This window comes from Nannospalax galili, unplaced genomic scaffold (genome assembly GCF_000622305.1).
Source record: "Nannospalax galili isolate Female #2095 unplaced genomic scaffold, S.galili_v1.0 scaffold627, whole genome shotgun sequence".
In the NCBI taxonomy this organism is placed as follows: domain Eukaryota; kingdom Metazoa; phylum Chordata; class Mammalia; order Rodentia; family Spalacidae; genus Nannospalax; species Nannospalax galili.
Window position 1 is genome coordinate 765,713 of NW_008355786.1, and position 20,065 is coordinate 785,777.

Genomic DNA, 20,065 nt, shown 5'->3' on the forward strand with positions numbered 1-20,065 from the left:
CATGGTGAGTCTACTGTGGGTATCTGGAGTGAATTCATAATAGTTGCCTAGCTCTAGACCCAGTCTTCCCATCAAGAATGAGAAGGGTAGACTGAGGCTTCCTGACCACGTCCTCTGCACAATTTCAAGTTCAGGTTACCATCTGGGAGGAGTGGTGGTTGCCATGGGAACGCAGTGGCCCTTTCCCAAGGGAGGTATGGGTTGGGGGGTATTAACTGCCACTTTCAGCCTCACAGCTGCCTTCCATCCCCCACTTCCAGACAGCTGTGCACCTGCTACCCACCCACCTGGGGTGATACCCACACCCCACTTCCAATCACCATGTTCTCCTTGGACACTCTGGGGCCTCTGGCACTGACAATTTCTTAATGATTTCAAGCTCTGTTCATTCTTCCCTCTCCAGTGACCCACTGCCCTGTTTGGCCATCCCCTCTCACTGCCATGGCGTGTACTTCCTTTGTCCAAGAGGATTAGCTTCCACTGCTCTGCTTACTTCTCTCAAACTAACTGACACCTAAACCATTTCCTTCTACTCAGCCCCACAGAACAGTGCTGTTCTCACCCAAAGGCCTAGCCCTTGCCAGCTGACCCACAGGTTATGGGATCTGAACTGTCCCAAGGAACCTCCTTCATCATGATGACTCTCCCCAACAGTGGCCACTCCTCTTTCCAGTGGCTCCTGCTCCCCTACTCTGTAGCTGCTTCAAGAGATCATTACTATTATGGAGCCCCAGTAATCTCTCTTCTTTGCAAACACCTCCTAACATTCACTGCTCCCAGTCTTTCCTCCTGCCCCTGCTCTAGACATCTACCCTATGACATGTTCATCTTGGCAATGAGCAGCCTTGATCATCTTTGAACCTTTTTTTTTTTTTTTCAAAAAAAGTCAAAGCTCCCACAGGTTAACAATTCACAGTCACTGGTTCCATCTGTGAAAATGACTCTAGTGACTATTCCTATGAGAATCTCTCTCAGTTCCGGGATGGTGATCAGCTCATCATGGGAAGAGCACTGGTGAGGACAGGTGCATGCTAGAGAGGGCAGAGCTTCCGGACAGAAGGGTGAACTGACTTCCTGTTGCAGGGTGGCCTGCCACCAGCATCTTTCCTGCCTCTCCCATTGGTCCCTCACAAGAACCTTCTAGAAACTGACCTGTGGCTTGAGCACTAGGAACAGAGTGGACATTTGCATCCATTGGAGAGAATTATCAGTACTCATGAGCTGAGCTTTGTGATTTACTCTCTATATGGGAAGGTACAAATCTCCGTATTTGAACGATGGAGACAAGAATCTCTCTGGATGTCAGGGATTCAGGAAGTCTGGGGGCCTCATGAAGAGCACCCTGAGGGGCAAAACTGGCTCCAGGAGAGGATTTTTCAAGCAGAATGATCATCAGGCTTGGCATGGATGGAAGACGTGCCTGTGGGGCAGTATGACTTGATGGCCACTAATAATGAGCTTCAACTCTAGGGTGATAAGGAACATCTTGACTCTGCCATTGATGGCAAAAGCCTTTGGCCACAATACATCAGAATTATCATTGTTTGAAACTGATATATGAATACCCTTTTTCATGGTGCCTTGTGGGCAATTCAATGGGAAATGCCTACAAAATATCAGAATTATGCCCAACATAGGAGTTCAGCACACCCAGATCTTGTTTTCACTGAGGTAAAAGAGGAACCATGCCATCCTCAGCACTAACAGAAGAGGTGGGGTCATCCTGGAACTGAGCCAGCTCCCCCTGTGGCTGAGCCCTCATTGGCTAAAGGGTCGCTCCACATGAATTGGACCATGGTCCTAGGGTCAACTGTGATTCAGAAGTACCTGAGGGCATCCTCTGCAGGATGAGAAGTGCTGGCCTGTCATGCTGCCCCAGGTTCTCTCTGTGGGTACAAGGTCCAGGTAAGGGCTCAACGGTGCTGCAGAGGAGAGCCTGTTCTCACTGTCCAGAGTCCACCATCCAGTGGGGAAAACAGAACCAGGTCATTCTAATGCCACGTGCTGAGCACTGTCACAGAGAACAGAACAGTGCTTGGAGGAGGGCCACAGGGCCATGGCTGAATGCCAGCATGGGAGGGGAGAAGCCAGGAGGGAGCGCTTCCTGGCAGGAACTGCAAAGTGGTTTTTAATATGATCAGGATAATTCCAGCTATTCTAACAGATTTTAGTGATTTCTTAATCGGCTTCACAAGCTCATTTCACCCCATATTAAATTACCTCCTCCTCCTTGGATAGCCTCTTCCCTCCTGCCAGTTCTAAATAAATCTAGAGAATATAAACAATGCAAATGAGATGGAACTGGAAACTGCTGTTGGGGAAAGAACTCAGCACTAGCCTTAGAGCTTCTTCATTCCTTACCCAGGATTACAGGAACCCAGTGGGGCTGTTTTTCATTTTCTCTGGGCAGAGGCTGTCCTTGGACCTTTATCTTCACATGTAAATTAAGACATATTTTTTCATCTCACAAAATAAAAGGCGGAGGAGGGGAAATGCAAAAAATTCAGGGTGCTTGCACATGGCATACGGCCAGAGTCTTTTTTGAGAAATATTCATCAATTTTAGAGAAGAAATTACTTTTGCAAAAACACATTTGGGAAATAGTCTGAACAAAGATAAAGAGGTTTCATCACTGTAGGGTTCTCAGAGACTGCACTATGCAGTACCATTTGCCAGGAGGGAAATGCAGAATGTGAAGTTTTCCAGTGGAGTGTATGGAATCCTTTTGTTGTGGTCTATATCTAATCTTGGCAGATAATTTGAAAAATGATGACCTGTAGGTACCGTGTATTTCAGGGATCTTGCTTGGTGATCCTAAAGTGCACCCTCCATTTTGGAAAGCAAAGCTACAAAGTGCACTGGTGCTTTTGTAACTACCTGTCCCTCTCAAATTGCAATGGAAAGTGCCAGAGTCTGACAGAGGGAGAAGTATATCTCAGCACTGGAAACCTGGGAAGGCTAGTAAGGGCGAGGCAATATTGGGATGCATGGTTCAGGCCAGATGGGGTTGAAGAAAGGGAGAGCTGAGCCCTAGCCCCTGTGCCTGCCTGGGGATGGAGTGAAGGGTTCACAGCATGACAGTCTACAAGTTTAGAGGAACCCTGGCTTGAGAGGAATCCAGAGCAAGGCTAGGTCCCAAGGAAGCGCCCTAGGACTCCTAGAAAACACACTTGGCAGAGAATTGCCAAGATTCTCACTGGGACTGTTTTTGAATCATCATCTGCTACCCCACCCCAGACCTAGGGAACAGACAGGTAAAACTTTGTTCAGGTGTCCCCAAGACTGCAACAAAGCCAAATATTACTCTTCTGCCCTTGTCAAGACCAGGCAAGATCTTCCTGGAAGCCATGCTGGGTGGAAAATGGAACCACTGTCAACGGTCAGAATGGAGATTACACAGTGACATGTCTAAGATGAACTACAGGGAAACCAAGAGCATCTGAAAGAGAGGATGCCAAGTGTGCTGGATAGCTTTAGTTGTCAACTAGACACACCTGTGTAGAGGGAGCCTCCATTGGACTGGCCTCTGGCATTTTCTAGATTGTTGAATGACGTGGTAGGGCCAAGCCCACTGTGGGTGGTGCCAGCCCTAGGCAGATTGTATAAGAAAGCATGGGCCAAAGGAACAAGCCAGTAAGTGGCGTTCCTCCATGGTCTATGCTCCATGTTCCTGCTCCAAGTTCCTGCCTTGGCTTCTAATGACTGACTGTGCTTATAAGTCAAATAAATCCTTTCCTCCCCAAGTAGGTATTGGTCAGGGTGTTTCATTACAGCAATTGAAGACAAACTAGGACACCAAGGTAAGGAAACAGAGGTAACGTTTCCATTCTCTTTATCAAAGGAGGACAGAAAAATCTAAAGTCAACTCCTCTGGGAGTCCAGAGGATGTGTTATTTGCAAAAAGACACTGGCTTAATCAGCTATGTTCAGATGAAAAGCACACTTGCCACATTAAAGAAAAGTAAATGGGAGCTATGGATAGAATACCTAGATCAAGAAATTTTCCAAGACTCTGACAGAAAAGGACAAAGAAATTAATATAGGGGAAAAAACTAAGTGGGGACCAGAGTAGACCCAGGAACTGAGCATGGGACTTGAGACGTGAGCCGAGTGCCTGAGACGGGGTGACTCTGAAGCCTGCAGGACACTTCCCACAGCGAGAGCTCAGGTCTGTAAGCTGAAGTGGCCCACTCATTAAAATGAACAAAAAGAACCTCATTAAGGATTTGAACAAAAACCTGACCTCCTGATCACCCTTCCTGATGGAAATTATTTGAAGGACAGTTTTGGCATGGAGCAATGGACCAAGGAATGGTGGGAGTATGGTGTAAGAGAGAGAAGAGTGAGCAATGAAACCAGCAAAGTCGACTGAGCACCTGACTAAGGAGTAACATGCAAGTGGTAGAAAGTTAGGTGCTAGATGCTAGTCAGTAGATGGGTGACAGTTTTGATAGATGGGAGATAAATGACAGTTTGGGGGATGGATAGATGCCAGATAAATGACAGTTTTTAAAATCTAATGTTTTTATTTACTCTGAGAATTTCATACACGAATACCACATATATTGATTATATTCACCCCCACCACGTCCTCTCCTTCTTCCCAACTTCATATCCTTTTTTCCTTTGTTTTTAAAAACCAACCCACTGAGTCTAACGAGTGTTGCCTATATGCACATAGGTGTGGAGGTCAGACAGACAGCAGTTTTAATAGATGATAAAAGAAAGATTTTGTAGGTAGATGACAGATGGTAGATTTGAGAGGATGGGTAGGTAACAGATGATAGACAGGTATCAGTATAGATAGGTGATATGAAGTAATAATAATGACTAGCCAGGAATGGTAGCACCCACCTTTAATCTCAGCACTTGAAAGGCAGAAGCAGGCAGTTTTTGTGAGATCCAGGTTAGTCTGGTCTACATAGCAAGTTCTAGGCCAGCTGGAACTACAGAGATACTTCTCAAAAAAACAAAACAAAACAAAACAAAACAAAAACAAAGTCCAAATAGCTGAAGTTCAAATTCCAGTCAAAAGTTCCAGATGAGGTGCACACTTTTGGGGTAGTAAGAGGTGCCAATCAGGCCTAACGTATACGCACGAAGACTCTGCAGTCAGACCTCCTGGGTGTGAGTCACAGCTTTCTTTCCCACCTGCCTGCTGTGGACCTTGGCCACTGCCACCGCTGCTGCCTAGAATCTGCTTTATTCTAGTTATCTCACATCTCTTCATCAGCATAGACACTGCCTTCCTCAGCCTCAGTTTCCTCCCAGGTGAGATATGAGCAGTAGACCTCACTGGTCCTCTGCCTTCAAGCAGGTTGCATGTAACTTACATAATAATCTTCAAACCCTTCCAAGGACTCTACACAGGATATAGGGAAGGATGCTTAGCATATGAGCCCCAAGATCTGATGCTATCCCCTGGTCCACCCACTCCCCAGCCTCAGCACCTTCTTCCTTCATAGGTCATGAGGGTATCATGAATACTGACCTTGCATCCTAACCTTACTCCATATTAGCCCTGTGTGCTGACCTAACTGCCTCACGATGCTATTGTTAGGTATCTTCTCTGCAGAAATAAAGCAATAATGGCGACTGCACCCCATCAGGGTGCTTGTGAAAATTAAATACATAAAGCAGGTCAAGGGCTTTTTACTGAGTTAGCACATGGCAAACTCTTCCCCAATGAAAAATGTAATTGTTATGACCTCTCCTGTCCACATTAGTTTCCAAGCCTGCAGTATATTTGTTAACTAGCAAAACCTTTCTTTTTTAGGCTTATGTTTCAGCTCAGTGCTGCTCTCTTTTTGTGTGACAAGCTTGCCTTGACATGCGCCAGCGTGTGCCTTGGTTATGACCCCTGACCTATGGCTTTGCAATGACCTGAAAGTCAGTCTGCTCCTCCACTGCATTATGAGCTCCATAAGAGCAGGTACCATGTAAGCCTCACCTCAAGATCCCCAGGACCTCACAAAGAACCTGGTCTGTGGTAGGAGCTCAGAAAATATTTATAGAAGTAACAGGAAGAGTCATTTTGCTGTGTCTGAGAATGAGAAGCCAGAAGACTGGGAGCCTCAGTGTGGTGGCTTTGATGTCTGGGGAGGTCCTCGGCATGTCACATGGGCAGGGCTGAGGGCTGGGAAGCACAGGGGTACAGCCATTGCCTGTGACTTGGTGGCCTCAATACAGGCAAGCAGTTTTTGGAGACTGTCACATGGTAGGCAAACAAACAGTACTCCATAAGCAAGCTGCAGGAAGCCCAGAGCTGTTGAAGATGAGCTCATGGCAGGCTGAGCTGTTGGTTGAAGTGTGAGCACTGGCCTGACCCCAGAGGCTTCTGGCCAGAACTACAAAATAACCTCAAGCCTGTGGCATGCTCTGGCCACATCTTACTGAAAGTCAGCAACAAAGTGAGAAAAGGAAACATCTTGCCAGTGAGAAAGCACCTAGTGCCAACTGCAAGTCCTTCCTAGAATGGGACTGTCCCCGGGGGTAAGTCACCAGCCCAGGGGTCAAGCTCTCTAGCATGGGTCAGACTTTGGCTCCCCTGTGCAGACATCCTGCCAGGTAACCAGACCTTCTTCATGGACTGTTATGTGCTGAGCTACACCTCCATTTTAGAAATGACCTCTGCTCAAAGATAAGCCCTCTGAGAAAGGCAAGGTGTGAGGTAGTGGCAATGGGTGAAAGCAATTCATACCTTCAGAACTTCAGCGTCCTTTGGACTCTGAACACACCCCCAACATGGAACTGTACCCTATTATGGGTGGTTTCTGATAACTGCAGGATGATAAATAAACAAACTGTACCCTATTATGGGTGATTTCTGATAAATAAACAACTCACTGTCTTTGGGATGCTCTGTTTTACTCATATTCTGAATATTATAAATGGACTTTGTATAATATAAAATGTAAGGCCTAATTAGGAGGGCTATTATGTTACAGAAAGGGCTTCTGGAATATGCCAGAATCTGCTATCAGGTGTGTATAACATGGAATACTGATTAGTTTTTATTGTCCATTTGACACAAATTAGAGTCACGTGAGAAGGAACCTCAATTAAAGAATTTCCCCTATCAGATTGGCATGACTATGGGTCATTTTCTTGATTGCTAATTGACGTAGGAGGGCCCAGACCACTGTGGGCAGTGTCATCTCCAGAAAGGTCCCGGGTTGTGTAAGAAAGCTAGTTGAGTATGAGCCAGAGGAAGCAATCCAGTAAGCAGAGCTCCTCCATGATTCTTGTTTCAAACTCCTTCCTTGAGTTCCTGCCCTGGCTTCCCTCAATAATGAATTAGATAACCTATTAATTGAAATAGACTCTTTCCTCTTCAAATTGGTTTTGGTCAGTGTTTCATCACAGCAACAGAAAGCAAACTAGAAAGCAAAGGGTTGACACGAAGGAAGAAAGATCCATGAGTGCACAGCTAACCGACTAAGGCCTAAGTGCATGTGTTACAAGCTGCTGTCAAGGAATATGCCCATGAAGCTCTGGTTTGCTCTGCAGAGTCCACCTTACCTTTGCAGAGTTTTAAGATCAGTTTTTGATATTTATAGTAACTTCAGTTAGATGTTATAAATCTTCATTTTCATGATTTGGTCATTGTTTACGATTAAAGAGCTTATGTGAGCAAGCGAGGTCACCACTGTAACTTTACAAGTCATCACTTAATCCTTAAAGAGAGCAGTTTGATGCTCCAGTGCCCCAATTCCATGACCTTAGGATGGGGTAAGAGTCATGACTTCATTTCAGCTACCTCATCGAGGCCACATGGCTGTCTTTAACCATCTTAAAAGAGTTCCACAAAAGTGAATTCTATAAACTCCTCAGAAACTTTGACAAGAAATTCTTTCACACACTGATCCCTCTAAGGGTTCAAGATTTCTTTCCTTTTTTGAAGCCGAGAGCCCTTCCTTTTCTACATCTCCTTCATCCATCCATCCATCCATCCATCCATCCATCAAGTCTTCATGGATACACACGATACAGTCTTCTGAGCTACACACTGGGGTGAGAAAATGAACATAGCATGTCCCTGGGTTTTGCAGAATGCCAACAGTTATTAGTGTTATATGTACTGGGAATGCAGCTGTCAATCAAGAACAAGGCAGAATGAAAGCAGCAGCAGGGTCAGCTAAGCTCCCTGTAGGCATGCAGGAGTCATCATGAAGAAGGAAGACAACCTTCTTCTCCAGAACCTCTGTACTCAAGACCAACTAGCACAAGAATGGACCAAAGAAGCAGATGAAAAGACATACTTGCAAGTTCCCTCTAAGCCACTCAATCTGATTCCTCCAAAATACCTCTTTAGAAAATTCAGATTAATGTCTCAAAACATCATTTTCTCTGAATAATAAAATCAAGGAAAAACTTGGAAAGATGCAGAAATAGAAAAGAAAAAAGATCCAACATCTGATATACAGAAATAACAGTGAATAATATTCTAGTTTTAATGTGTAGATATGCTTTATTCATTTATAACTTTAAAACCAAGGTACACAGTCTTATAGCCTCTTTAAATGCTTCTTAGTGCTTTGCTTTGTTCTCAAATACCCTTTGGAAGAATGCCCGCTGTGCTGGATAGCTTCATTTGTCAACCTGACACACCTGAGAAGAGAGAACCTCAACTGAGGCATTACCTTTATCAGATCGGCCTACAGCCATGTCTGTGAGGCATTTTCTTAATGGCTAATTGATGTGGGAAGCCCCAAACCAATGTGGGTACTGCCATCCATGGGCAGGTATCCTGGGTTGTGTAAGAAAGCAGGTTGAGCACAGACCAGAGGAGCAGCTCTTGGTGGTCTGTGCCTTCATTCCTGCCTTCGGGTTTCTGCCTTGAATTCTTGCCATGGCTTCCCTTGATAAAAAACTGTGAGCAGTAAGCCGATTCCTCCCCAAGCTGTTTTGGTTAGAATGTTTTATTACAGCAACAGAAAGTAACTAGGACACCTGCTAACTAATATCTCCAATGTTCTGTCGCAGAGATGTACCTCATCATTTCAGCCAATTCTCTATAATTGAAATTTAGAATCATTTGGGGGTTTCATAATCATTAATAATGCTTAAGCACACAATACACACACACACACACACACACACACACTCTCATACACATCTCTGGTTGATTTGTTACAATAAATTCCTACAAATGTGAATCCAAGTTTCAAGTGCCCAATTATTCTACAGAAGGGCTGTACTAATTTCTATTCCAGACAGCAGTGCAAAGAAGTGTCTTTTTCTTACTGATATTGTGTGCTTTGTCTTTCCTGCCTTCTGCCTGTTAGAAGGTAAGAGAGGATGGTATCAAATTGTTTTAATGTGCAGGTAACTGTGAGGCTGTTTTTGTCCATATCTTAATGTATCTATCTATACATTTTTAATGCCCTAAGCTCTTCTCTCTCTTCTGAGTTAAAATTTACCTTCTGTAACTTTCCTCTTTGGCTACAAATTGTGTCTTCTGGAAATATCCTAAGTGAGACTAATTCCTCCTTCATATGACACCCCCTCAAATACTTGAAGACAGAAATCATGTCTCACTTTCTCCAAATGAAACACCCTGGCTCCTTCAATCATTCCTTATGTGGCAATTTCAAGGACCAGTGTTAAAGACTTCATGAAGAAGAAGGCCCTCAGCCCCCACACAAGCCGATACCAGCAGTCACAGGACACAAGCAGCACCAGCTACATTCCTCTGAATGAAGCCACAGACTTCCCCTTGGGCCACAACCTCCATTTTCCCCAATCCACAAGGATGCTGAGTGAGTTTGACCATGTTTGTTGCATTACTCATGTGAGATTATGGGCCTGGCACTCCAATAAAGGGTCAGGAAGACATTACATGGAGCCCAGAAAGAGGAAGAAGAATTTGGCTGATGTAGTGAGACTGCTCAACTTCAACAGCAACGAGGCGTCCCCTAGGCAGGGATCATGAGAGGCAGACTTTGTCAGTGCTGATTCAGCTCTGGTATGGGCTCCTTCCAGGGGGTCTCTCCTGACCCCAGTTGGCTTAGGGACTCTTCTATCACCAGGCTGACTGTCCTGAACATAGCTTCCCATCATCACCTATGCACACCTTGGTTTTCCCATCCATCCAAGCTCTTCCTGAAGGATGGGCCTGTGGACTGTAGCCCTGAGAACCTTGCTTAACAGTGGCCATAATGGGCCATCATACATGCTGGAGAACTGAGCCACAGTTGCCAGTCTCCCACCAATGGCCACGGCCACCTTGCTCTTATTTTTGCTTTATCAAACAACTTCTTAACACAAATACAGTTTCTCAAGCACTGCCTGATGCTCCCCTGGCCAGCAGATAGGAGCAGCCATGTTATTACAAGAAGCCCCATGTTGTTACTGGACTATACCTGGGTATAACTCAGCTGCTGGAAACTCGTATTCCTTGAGTCTTCCCAGTTCTGAAGCACTGTAGGATTATGAATGGATCTCCTATACTGAGGGCTGGATGCCTTCTGAGTCCCTGTCCTCCACGAGAACTCAGACCCTTAGCAAACAACATCCTGACAATTTTGTGAACTATGGATTCTATGGTTTAAAAGTGTCTCCTCAAAGTTCATGAGTTAGAAACTTAAAGCCCCAAATTTATATGTTGATTGTATTTGGAGATGAGACGGGGTCCTTAGGAAGCTGATGGTTAAGCAAGATCCTATAGTGACCCCATGTCATTCACATTGGTTCCTTTGTAAGAGAGGGACCACGTGACACGCTGTGCCTCATACCCCATGACACAGTAAGAAGACCCTCACAGATGCAGCCCCTTAGTCCTGAACTTTCCTTCAGAACTGTGAGAAATAAACTGCTTTCCTTTGTAAATTGTCCAGCCTGTGATATTTTATTGTAGCAAACTAACACAGACCAAGATAGTGGTTTCAGATTTCAGAGCTTTGAATTTCATACTTTTCTGAATCCATTATGCTGTTGTGTTCAGTGAGGTAGTGTGTCTCGGGCATTTCTATTTCTTTCTCTTTTTTTTTCCTTTTTTGGGTCTTTTTGTTGATTGCTTTTTGACAGGGTCTCCCTAGCCACAGCCCACCTGGAAGTCATGATATGAACCAGGCTCCATTCATCTTAGAAGAATCAGCTGTTTTCAAAACCCGTTTCAAAACCTCTCCAAATACCATGTCACAGAGATCCACCTGCCTCTGTCTCCTGAGGGCTGGGATTAAAGGTACATGCCATCACACCTAGCGTCTGTCTTGAGTATTTCTAATTATGTCTGACACAGTAAACATTCAAGTGTTAATTACTGTTATTATTATGATTAGGATGTACATCTAAGAACTGCAGTAAAGTGCTAATGATAATTTTGGCTATAGAAAACTTGTTCTTTGACAATCTTAAAGAGTATCTAGAATTTATCTTGCACCAAACCATCTATGAAAGATAGGCGGTCAGAGGCACAACCTGTGGGGCAACAACAAAACTTCACTCTCTATAAAGCAGGATCACTATAGAGCTCTGCGTGGGTCAGAGAGGGCTTGTCCTAGTTTGTTCTTCATTGCTGTGACAAAACACTCTGACCACTACCAACTTGGGGAGGAAAGGGTTTATTTATCTTACATCACCCTGGTCACAGTTCATCAGGGAGCCCAAGGTAGGAACTCAGGGCAGGAACCTGGAGGCAGGAGCTGGAGCACAGGCCATGGAGGAACACTGCTTACTGGCTTGCTCCCCTGGCCCCTGCTCAGCCTGCTTTCTTATGCAACACAGGCCCACCTGCCCAGGGGTGGCACCACCCACAGTGGGCCCTCCCACATCACTCAACAATCAAGAAAATGTCCCACAGACATGGCCACGGTCCCTCAACCCAGGTGTGTCAAGTTGACACTAAAGCTATCCAGCACAGGGCTCTTGCATCATTCCCTATAACAGAGATCCAGTTTATCATGAGCATAATCTATTGCCCACTACCCAGCAGAGACAATGCTGTAAGAAGTTCAAACCACTTTACAATTCTTTATTTTCATTTGCCTGCCAATGAGCAGCATATTACAAGATACTTCATTTATTATAATCACTAAGCTGGTATTGACATTGTTTAACTATATTGCCATCACAGGCTGTGTGTCCTTTTTCATTTGAATGCTTGCTTACTGGGATTATTATACACATAGTAATACTTCAGAGCTTTAGTAAATCATTGTATGGTTACATCACATTTTATTTATCTATTCATCATTTAGATTATATTCAAATTGTTTTTACCCACTGGCTGTTATGAATAAATATTTGTGTATAAATTTCCTCGTAGACTTAGTTCTTCAGTCCTTTTGGGGCAGATATCTAGAAGTAAAATTGTTAAGTCACAGAGTAATTTAACATTTTGAAACTGTTTTCCCAAGTGGCTATGCTATTTTACATTCCCACTAGCAAAGTGGGAAGGTTCCAATTGCTCCTCATCTTTACCAACACTTGTTATTACCTGTCTTTTATTTAGTCATTTTGGTGAGGATAAAAGTTATCTCATTGTGCTGGGTGTGGAGGCGCACGCCTTTAATCCCAGCACTTGGGAGGCAGAGGCAGGCGGGTCTCTGTGAAGTCAAGGCCAGTCTGGTCTACATAGTGAGTTCCAGGACAGCTGGGGCCATAGGGAGACCCTGTCTTGAAAAGATAAAAAAAAAAAAAAAGTTATCTCATTGTAATTTTGATTTGCATATTTCTGGGAATAGGGATACAGTAACTATCATTTCAAATCACTACACTGACTTTGCAGAGGGCAGAGGCACCAGGAGTGACTGCTAAGGCTCCACTCATCTTGGAAGAATCAGCTAGTTTCAAAACCTGTTTCAGGTAGCAGGACTTTTTCCAGTGACAAAGATGATATATTCTTATTACAAAGAAGATAAAATCACTTTCCTGCCTCTTTTCTGAGAATATTCTCAGAATATTCACTTAACACAATACCACGGTCCGATGTGAATGCCACCTGTCCCCTCTAGAAATACAGCTGGCAGCTCTGCTCACCTGCTGGTGGCCAGGCCTTGATGTAACCCGTGCAATGGACCACAGCATACTGGGCTTCTCCTTCTTTTACTGGGCCAAGGCCATTCCTAAAGAAAGGACACACATGAAGTCATCTTTATCACAGAGGGGTGAGACAAGATGCCTTTGGAACCTAAGCGACCTGTTACTTCGTTTCCTTTGTGATTTTAAATCTGAGTTCCCACCATCTTTATTTCCCTCCTCTCACATGGCTCAAAAGTCACAAACTCCACCTAACTCCAGTTCTCATCTTGATGCATGCCCCCTCAGTTGTCTGCTCATAGCCCATCGTCAAGTTAAGTACTCCTCAACATGGGGCCATCAAGCTGTCTACCCTACAGTCCCCATGTACACCCAAGAAAGAGATGCTCACCTGAACCTCTTCCTCATGGTGGTTATTCTGTTCAGAGGCAGGTGGTCCAAGGGAGCATTTCCACACCTAAGAGTTAACACACATTAGAACCAGTGAAGACACATCAAATTTATGAAATATACGGTATTGCTGAGACAGAGGAAGGGCACTCATTTCTCCCTGAAGCATTAGGCAGGTGCTAAGTACTGTTAAAAATCTGTCAAAATCATTGTTAGTGTTAATAAGGGATTTTTTTTCCTTTTGGTGTGTGTACATGTTAATGTTTGAGTGTGTGCAGGTGCATGTGTATATGGTGGGGTGCACTCATATGTATGTGTGTGTGTATGAATGTAGAGGCCAGAGGACAGCTTCAGTGTCATTTTTCAGGCACTGTCTACCTTTTCTATTTTTGGGAAACAGTGTCTCTCACTGCTTGGAGCTCATCAAGTAGACTAGACTGGCTGGCCAGCAAGCCCCAGGGATCCTCCTGTTTTTGCCTGCCCAGTGCTATGAATTCAAGTACATTCCACTACATCCAGTTTTTTGCATTAAGGGTTCTGGCACTCAAATTTAGGTCCTTGTGTTATTAAAGGAAGCACTTTACCAACTGAGCCATCTCCCCAATGATAATGATAAGTTCTTTAAGGTTGTATTTGTGAGCACTCTTTCTGATCTTTATTTTCCTATAAATAAGCAAACATGTTAGAGGATGGGGCGATTAAACTCTCTAATCCACAGCCATTGGACTTTGTCTTGCATCCTTGAGTGCCTTGAGCAAAATGACTGTTAGTCAAATAGTCAGCCAGACAACTCCCAGCACTGGCTGCTTTGACCACTCCATGGACACTTTTGGAAAACTACTCTTGAAGGTGCATAGCTTTAACCAGGGTCGTATGAAATAGTTCATACTATTTCAAACACACTATCCCAAGCCTTGGTGAACTCTAAATGACCCTGTAACTATTTCTACCTAAGGCAGAAGAGGAGCACTTTCCCTGGTGGCCTAGCAGGAAAGAGCTGTGACTGGAGCTACAGGAGCAAGCCTGTGACTGGTGCAAACATAAGCCTTCAACTGCATGTGAGATGTCCTAGCTTTAGCTATCTATTGCTGTGATAAAATACTGACCAAAACCAACTCAGGGAGGGAAGGGCTTTTTGGCTTACATGTCCCAATCACAGTTCATCCTTGAGGGAAGCCAGGGCAAGGACCTCAAAGCAGGGAACGGAAGCACAGGCCATGGAGAAATGCTGCTTATGGCTTGCTCCTCCGGCCTGTGCTCAGCCTGGTTTCTTATACAACCAGGACCACCTGGCCACCCACAGTGGTCTGGGCCCTCCTACATTATTTAACAACCAAGAAAATGCCTCACAGAGATGCCCACAGGCCAGTCTGATAGAGGAAATTCCCCAATTGAGGTCCCCTCTTCTCAGGTGTGACAAGTCGACAACTGAAGCTATCCAGCACGAGGTTTGCTATGATTGATGCAAATACTCCTTTGGCTATGTGGGGAAACTCCAGCTCACTCTGTGACATGGTTCGGAGATACTCTCCTGTGTGGCCTCCCCTGGTATTCCATCAGGCCCAGTACAAGGCTTTTCTGGAGTAGTCTTTCCTTGACTGCCTTTTAGTATTGCAGTCTGAGCTGGTACCACACATAAAAAAGAAGTAGCAGAGACATCAAAATAGCAGCAAAGCCAGAGGTGGGAGAACAGCTATGTCTGTAACAGAGCCACCGACAGGCTGTAAAAGTGGCAGAGAGGCTGGCTGCTTGGCAGCCAAAGGCTAGATGGCTGTAGAGTCAGAGAAGAGAAACTGTAGATCTTATGCCAGAAGAGTTCCAGAGCGTTAGCAAGCCTGTGGGGCCAAGGGTCTCAGCATCTCAGGCCTGGGAGCCATAACACTGGCTGCTACCAAAGGCTGAAAAGTTCTGAAATCTAGGCTACAGTCAAGAGCTGAGAAACCTCTACCTCTTAGGCCTGCACATGGGGCTAAAGTCCTGCTACCCAAAACCTGCACAAAAGCTGTAAACTCAAAGGTGCCACATTCTGCTGTCAAACACCAAGTGATACAAAATCTGATGAAGACTAGCATGTGCAGAACTCCTCCTTCACTTCCAATTTCTATCCAAGTAGAGCTAAAAGACGCTAGCCTTCTGATGAGTAACCATACTCTCAAGTAGATAGTACTTAACTGATACTGTATTTACTTAGGGGAGACCTATGGCCAATTTCCTTCCAAAGGGCAGGAGCAGGCTTGCCTATTTTTGACTTGTGATTGGCATCGGAGGAAGGAGAGTATGGCCATTTTTCACATGACAGAAAAGTTTCAGGGCTGTTCTTAGTCCTGGAGACCTACAGAAAGACTACAGGAGAAGCCTAACCATCCTTGGTCCCACAGATCATTTCAGTGGAACTGGTGACTTTTTGGAAACAAGGAAGAGAGTGATGAGAGCAGCAGTGTCTCTTCAAGCCGGAGTAGAGACATCAACTCGAAACAGATGTTGCCAGCAGATGAACAGTAGCATCTCCCGAGGCTTGAGCATCACATCTGTGGAGTCCCCCTCCCCCACCATGTCTGGCCCTAGGAATAACTACACAGCTGGAAGCCTGCCTGATGGCAGGGGAGAGAATGAGAACTAAGGACCAACAGGCACAGACTCAGGTCTGTCTGCAGACTCCTCTCTGGGACCAGGGGATGACCAGCCATACTTCCCGCTCTGGCAGGACCTCCCCAGCCCTTTTCTCAATGATCCTCTCAGGTGTTAAGCATCCAAGCCTGCACCATGGCCAAGCTTTAGCCATTGCTTGGCATTTCCATTTGCTAAGCTGATTTCTATTTCCCAACTACATGGCAAGTGTCAGCCTGGTTGTCTTCAATCACAACATGAAAAGCAAAGAATCTAATTATGCCCCAAGCCTTTGGACAGCTGCCAACACTGGTGAAGTTTCACAGCAGGATCAATCTATGACATCACTGCCAAGGGATGACAGTAGGGCCCTCTGCCCCTTTCTGTCAGGTTGCACCTGGTGTCTTGCTAAAATTAAGTTGCTTAGTTGGTGAGAAGGTCATGTCTAGGTAGACAGCAGTGCTGCCCACCTCTCAGGTCAGTCCAGGTAGTGTGGGTCCCAAACTTCAACAAGTAACTTGGAGTATGTCTTCTAGAAGCATGCTGAGGCAGGGAGGGATGTCATGAAACTGGGTGGGAGGGTTGCACCGTGGCACTATAGGTTTCCAATAGAAATGATGTACTGTCTGGATGAGTGGCTTTCATGGTGCCAAAAGGCAATATGCAGATGACTGGGGTCGGGGGGGGATCATCCCTTATAATTCTGCTCAACAATGTACTCTGAGTATTGCACTATCAACATACCAAACAAGATGTTCCTGCTGGTGCAATAGTGGAGCATCTAGTGTATGTACAACCAACAAATTTTCGATTGGATAAAATGCCCACTCCTAGGGTGGAACACATATCTAGTACTGTAGACCAGATCAACCCCTTATGGCAGAGGAGAATGTAGGCCCCTGTGGGAAGCCACTGCAATTGTTTTGTTAGATGGATGTGATGCACCTGCTAAAGTACCATCTAAGCCTTTGTGTTTATACCCCTAGGATAAGTTATTATAGCAGTCACTGTTTAGATATCCTTGCTTCTTGCTGTGTGTGTTTTCATAGTAGATGGAATCCCACTGAAATCGGCCAACAGCCCATGGAAAACTGATGATGTAGAGACCCGAAAATTCAGTGCCTTGCCATAATAGGAGTAAGATCCTCCCACACCTACCACCCCCTCCAGGGCTCAGGGACTTTTGCAGAAGAGGTTGGTGGAAAGACTATAAGAGATGGAGGAAGGGTGGAATGTTAACTGGAAGTACACCAACCACTATGCCGGCAAGTTATAGTCACACCTCCTTTCCATGCTCATCAAGGAGTCAAGGGGGGAGTCCATTACCTCTCCCACTCAATCAGCCGACCTTAGGTGCATGTGGGGGAGGGGCTAAGGATATATAAGTTGAGAATGCCAGAAGGCACCTCTCTCGCTATTTTGTGCGGCTTTCGGGAAATTAGAGGATCTATATTTGAGTGTGGACTTTCCAGTGTAGCCGTAAATGGGGGGCGCCCATTCCTCTGTAAATAAACCCCTATGCTCTGTTAAAAAAAAAAAGATAGGTGTTTGGATAGATAGATAGATGAGAAGGATCTGATTAAACCACAAGTGGATGGACTTGCACTGGGGAACATCTGGGGACACTGACTTGACACAGTGGGCCTTACATAGGACAGAGTATATGGGTTCCAGTTGTGGGGGGACAGTGGCTATGGGAGGGTTCTTATGGGGACAGGGCTATAAAGATGATTCAGATTATTTGAGATATTCTGTATGACATACAACAAATTTTAATAAAAACAAACTACAAAACAAAAAAAGAAAGAAATGATGTGCTGTGATGCCTCAAGCAGTTCATTCACACAGAATTTCTGGAAGGGTACAATTAAGAATTTATATTACTGGGGCTTACTGACTGCCCCAGGCTAAAATGGGAGGACTGTGCTATGACTGACTACATTAGCTGATGGCTTGTTGTCCCTGACTGGATGCTGAGCACATGAATCCTGTGGCCAGCTCACCCCACCACATGAAGCAGGCAGCCCCCATCTGTGGTGGTTTGAATGAGAATGTCCCCATATACACCAAGTATTTGAACTTGGTCAGTTGGTGGTGCTGTTGGGCAGGGTCATGGAACCTTCAGGAGGTGTGGTCTTGCTGGAGGAAGTATGTCACTGAGGGTGGGCTTTGAGAGTTCCTAGCCCTGTTAGATCTCCAGTTGTTCTCTTCCTTCCTGTGTGATGATGTGAGAACTTAGCTTCTGCTGCTCCTGCTCCTGCACCTCCAGCCACAATGCCTCCCTGCCATGACAGACAGTAATTGCTCTTGAGCCATAAGCTCAAATAAACTCTTCCTTCTATAAATTGCTTTGGTCAGTGTTTCTATCACAGCAACAGAAAAGTAACTAATACAGTAATTGGTACCAGAGAGTGGGCTGTTGGTTGTGAAGAACCTGACCATATGGGGTTTTGAAGAAATGTGGAAGACTTTGGAAGTTTGGGCAAGAAAAGTGGTTGCTTGCTGTAAACAGAGCTTAACAGGCCATTCTAGTAAACACCTGGAAGAAAGTAGTGCTGAGAACAATGTAGTTCCAGAGGGAAATAAGGACTTAAGCAGCACTTGGGATATTTTGGCAAAGAGTCTGGCTGGAGTCTGCCCTGGACCTAAAAGCTTGCCTGAGGCTAAGCTGAAAAGCAATGGACTAATTTCTCTGGTGGAAGAAATTTCAAGAAAGCCTAATGTAGAAATGGTGGTGTGGATATTAATGGTGACTATTATGCAGATCTACAGTGAAAAAGAGCAAATGGGGCAGAAAGAAATACAGTTTGGACTGAAAAAGAGCACCAGGAAGATAAATGTTGGAGCTTTGGCATGTGCTGGAGAAAATCCCTTTGATACGGAGATTAAAGTGATTAAGGAGGGGCCCAGAGATTGGATTTAAAGAGTGGAGAGTGCCTCCAGGGCAAGACCACACCCAGTTAAGTCTCCAACTCATGAAAGGAAAATGCTGCAGGGGCCAAAGAAGAGAAAAGCTTCTAAAATGGATAAAGCAGGCTGGAGTCCATCCAAAACTTGCAGTGAAATTTGGCAGTGTTGTTCACCTGGTGCTGGCTTTAGAGGCATGAAAGATACAAGAGTGAAGCGGTCATCAATTCTTCCTCCACAGTTTCAGAGAGCCTCAGAGGCCAGGCAGCATGCAGCAGGGGTCTCTCTGCCTAGAGAAGGCCCTGATAGGCCATTGTGTGAAGCTGTGAAGGTGAAGCCTGGTTGGCAATGGAGACCCCAAGAAGACATCTGTGATGCCAGAGCTGTGAGGCATCTGCCAAGAAGACCTGCATACAGGGAGTGGTACCAGCACAAGAGAGGGATGTGTGTTGCACGCAGCAAAGCTAGAGAGGCTGAGCCATCTAAGCCCTTTGGAAGTAAAGTCCCCAGAATTTGGATACAGAGCCACTGGATTTGGTGTTTGCCCTGCTGGTTTTTGGTCTTGTTTTGGTCTGTTATTTCCTTACTAATTGTGCTGGATAGCTTTAGTGTCAACTTGACACACCTGGGTTGAGGGAGCCTCAATTGGGGAATTTTCTCTATTGGACTGGCCTGTGGCCATGTCTGAGGGGCATCTTCTTGATGAGTGATGTGGGAGGGCCCAGCCTACTGTGGGTGGTGCCACCCCTGGGCAGGTGGGCCTGTGTTGCATAAGAAAGCAGGCTGAGCAGGGGCCAGGGGAGCAAGCCAGTAAGCAGCATTCCTCCTTGGCCTGTGCTCCAGCTCCTGCTTCCAGGTTCCTGCCCTGAGTTCCTACCTTGGGCTCCCTGATGAACTGCGACCTGGGAGATGTAAGACAAATAAACCCTTTCCTCCCCAAGTTGGTATTGGTCAGAGTATTTTGTCACAGCAATGAAGAACAAACTAAGACACTAATGCCTCCATTCCTCTCTTTTGGAATGGTAATGTGTATTTGGTTCCACTGTATGTTGGGAGTATGTAATTTGTCTTTTGATTTTATACAGGCTTACAGTTAAGACATTTCCCCGAGTCTCAGCAGAGACTTTGGACTGTGGACTTCTGAATAGTATTGAGACTGATAATGACTATGGGGACTTTT

The 20,065-nt window shown here is 45.2% G+C and overlaps 1 protein-coding gene across 3 annotated transcripts in view; it reads right to left on the reverse strand.

The window, feature by feature from the left end:
* Arnt2 (aryl hydrocarbon receptor nuclear translocator 2) overlaps window positions 1–20,065 on the reverse strand; it is a 175,434-nt gene that overhangs the window by 47,792 nt on the left and 107,577 nt on the right. For all 3 annotated transcript variants that reach the window (XM_008853403.2, XM_008853404.3, XM_008853402.2), the window contains exons 7-8: window positions 13,373–13,438; window positions 12,982–13,067 (exon numbers count right to left, since the gene is read on the reverse strand). In XM_008853403.2, coding sequence (XP_008851625.1) covers window positions 12,982–13,067; window positions 13,373–13,438 — 152 coding nt within the window. The remainder of the gene's footprint in view (window positions 1–12,981; window positions 13,068–13,372; window positions 13,439–20,065) is intronic.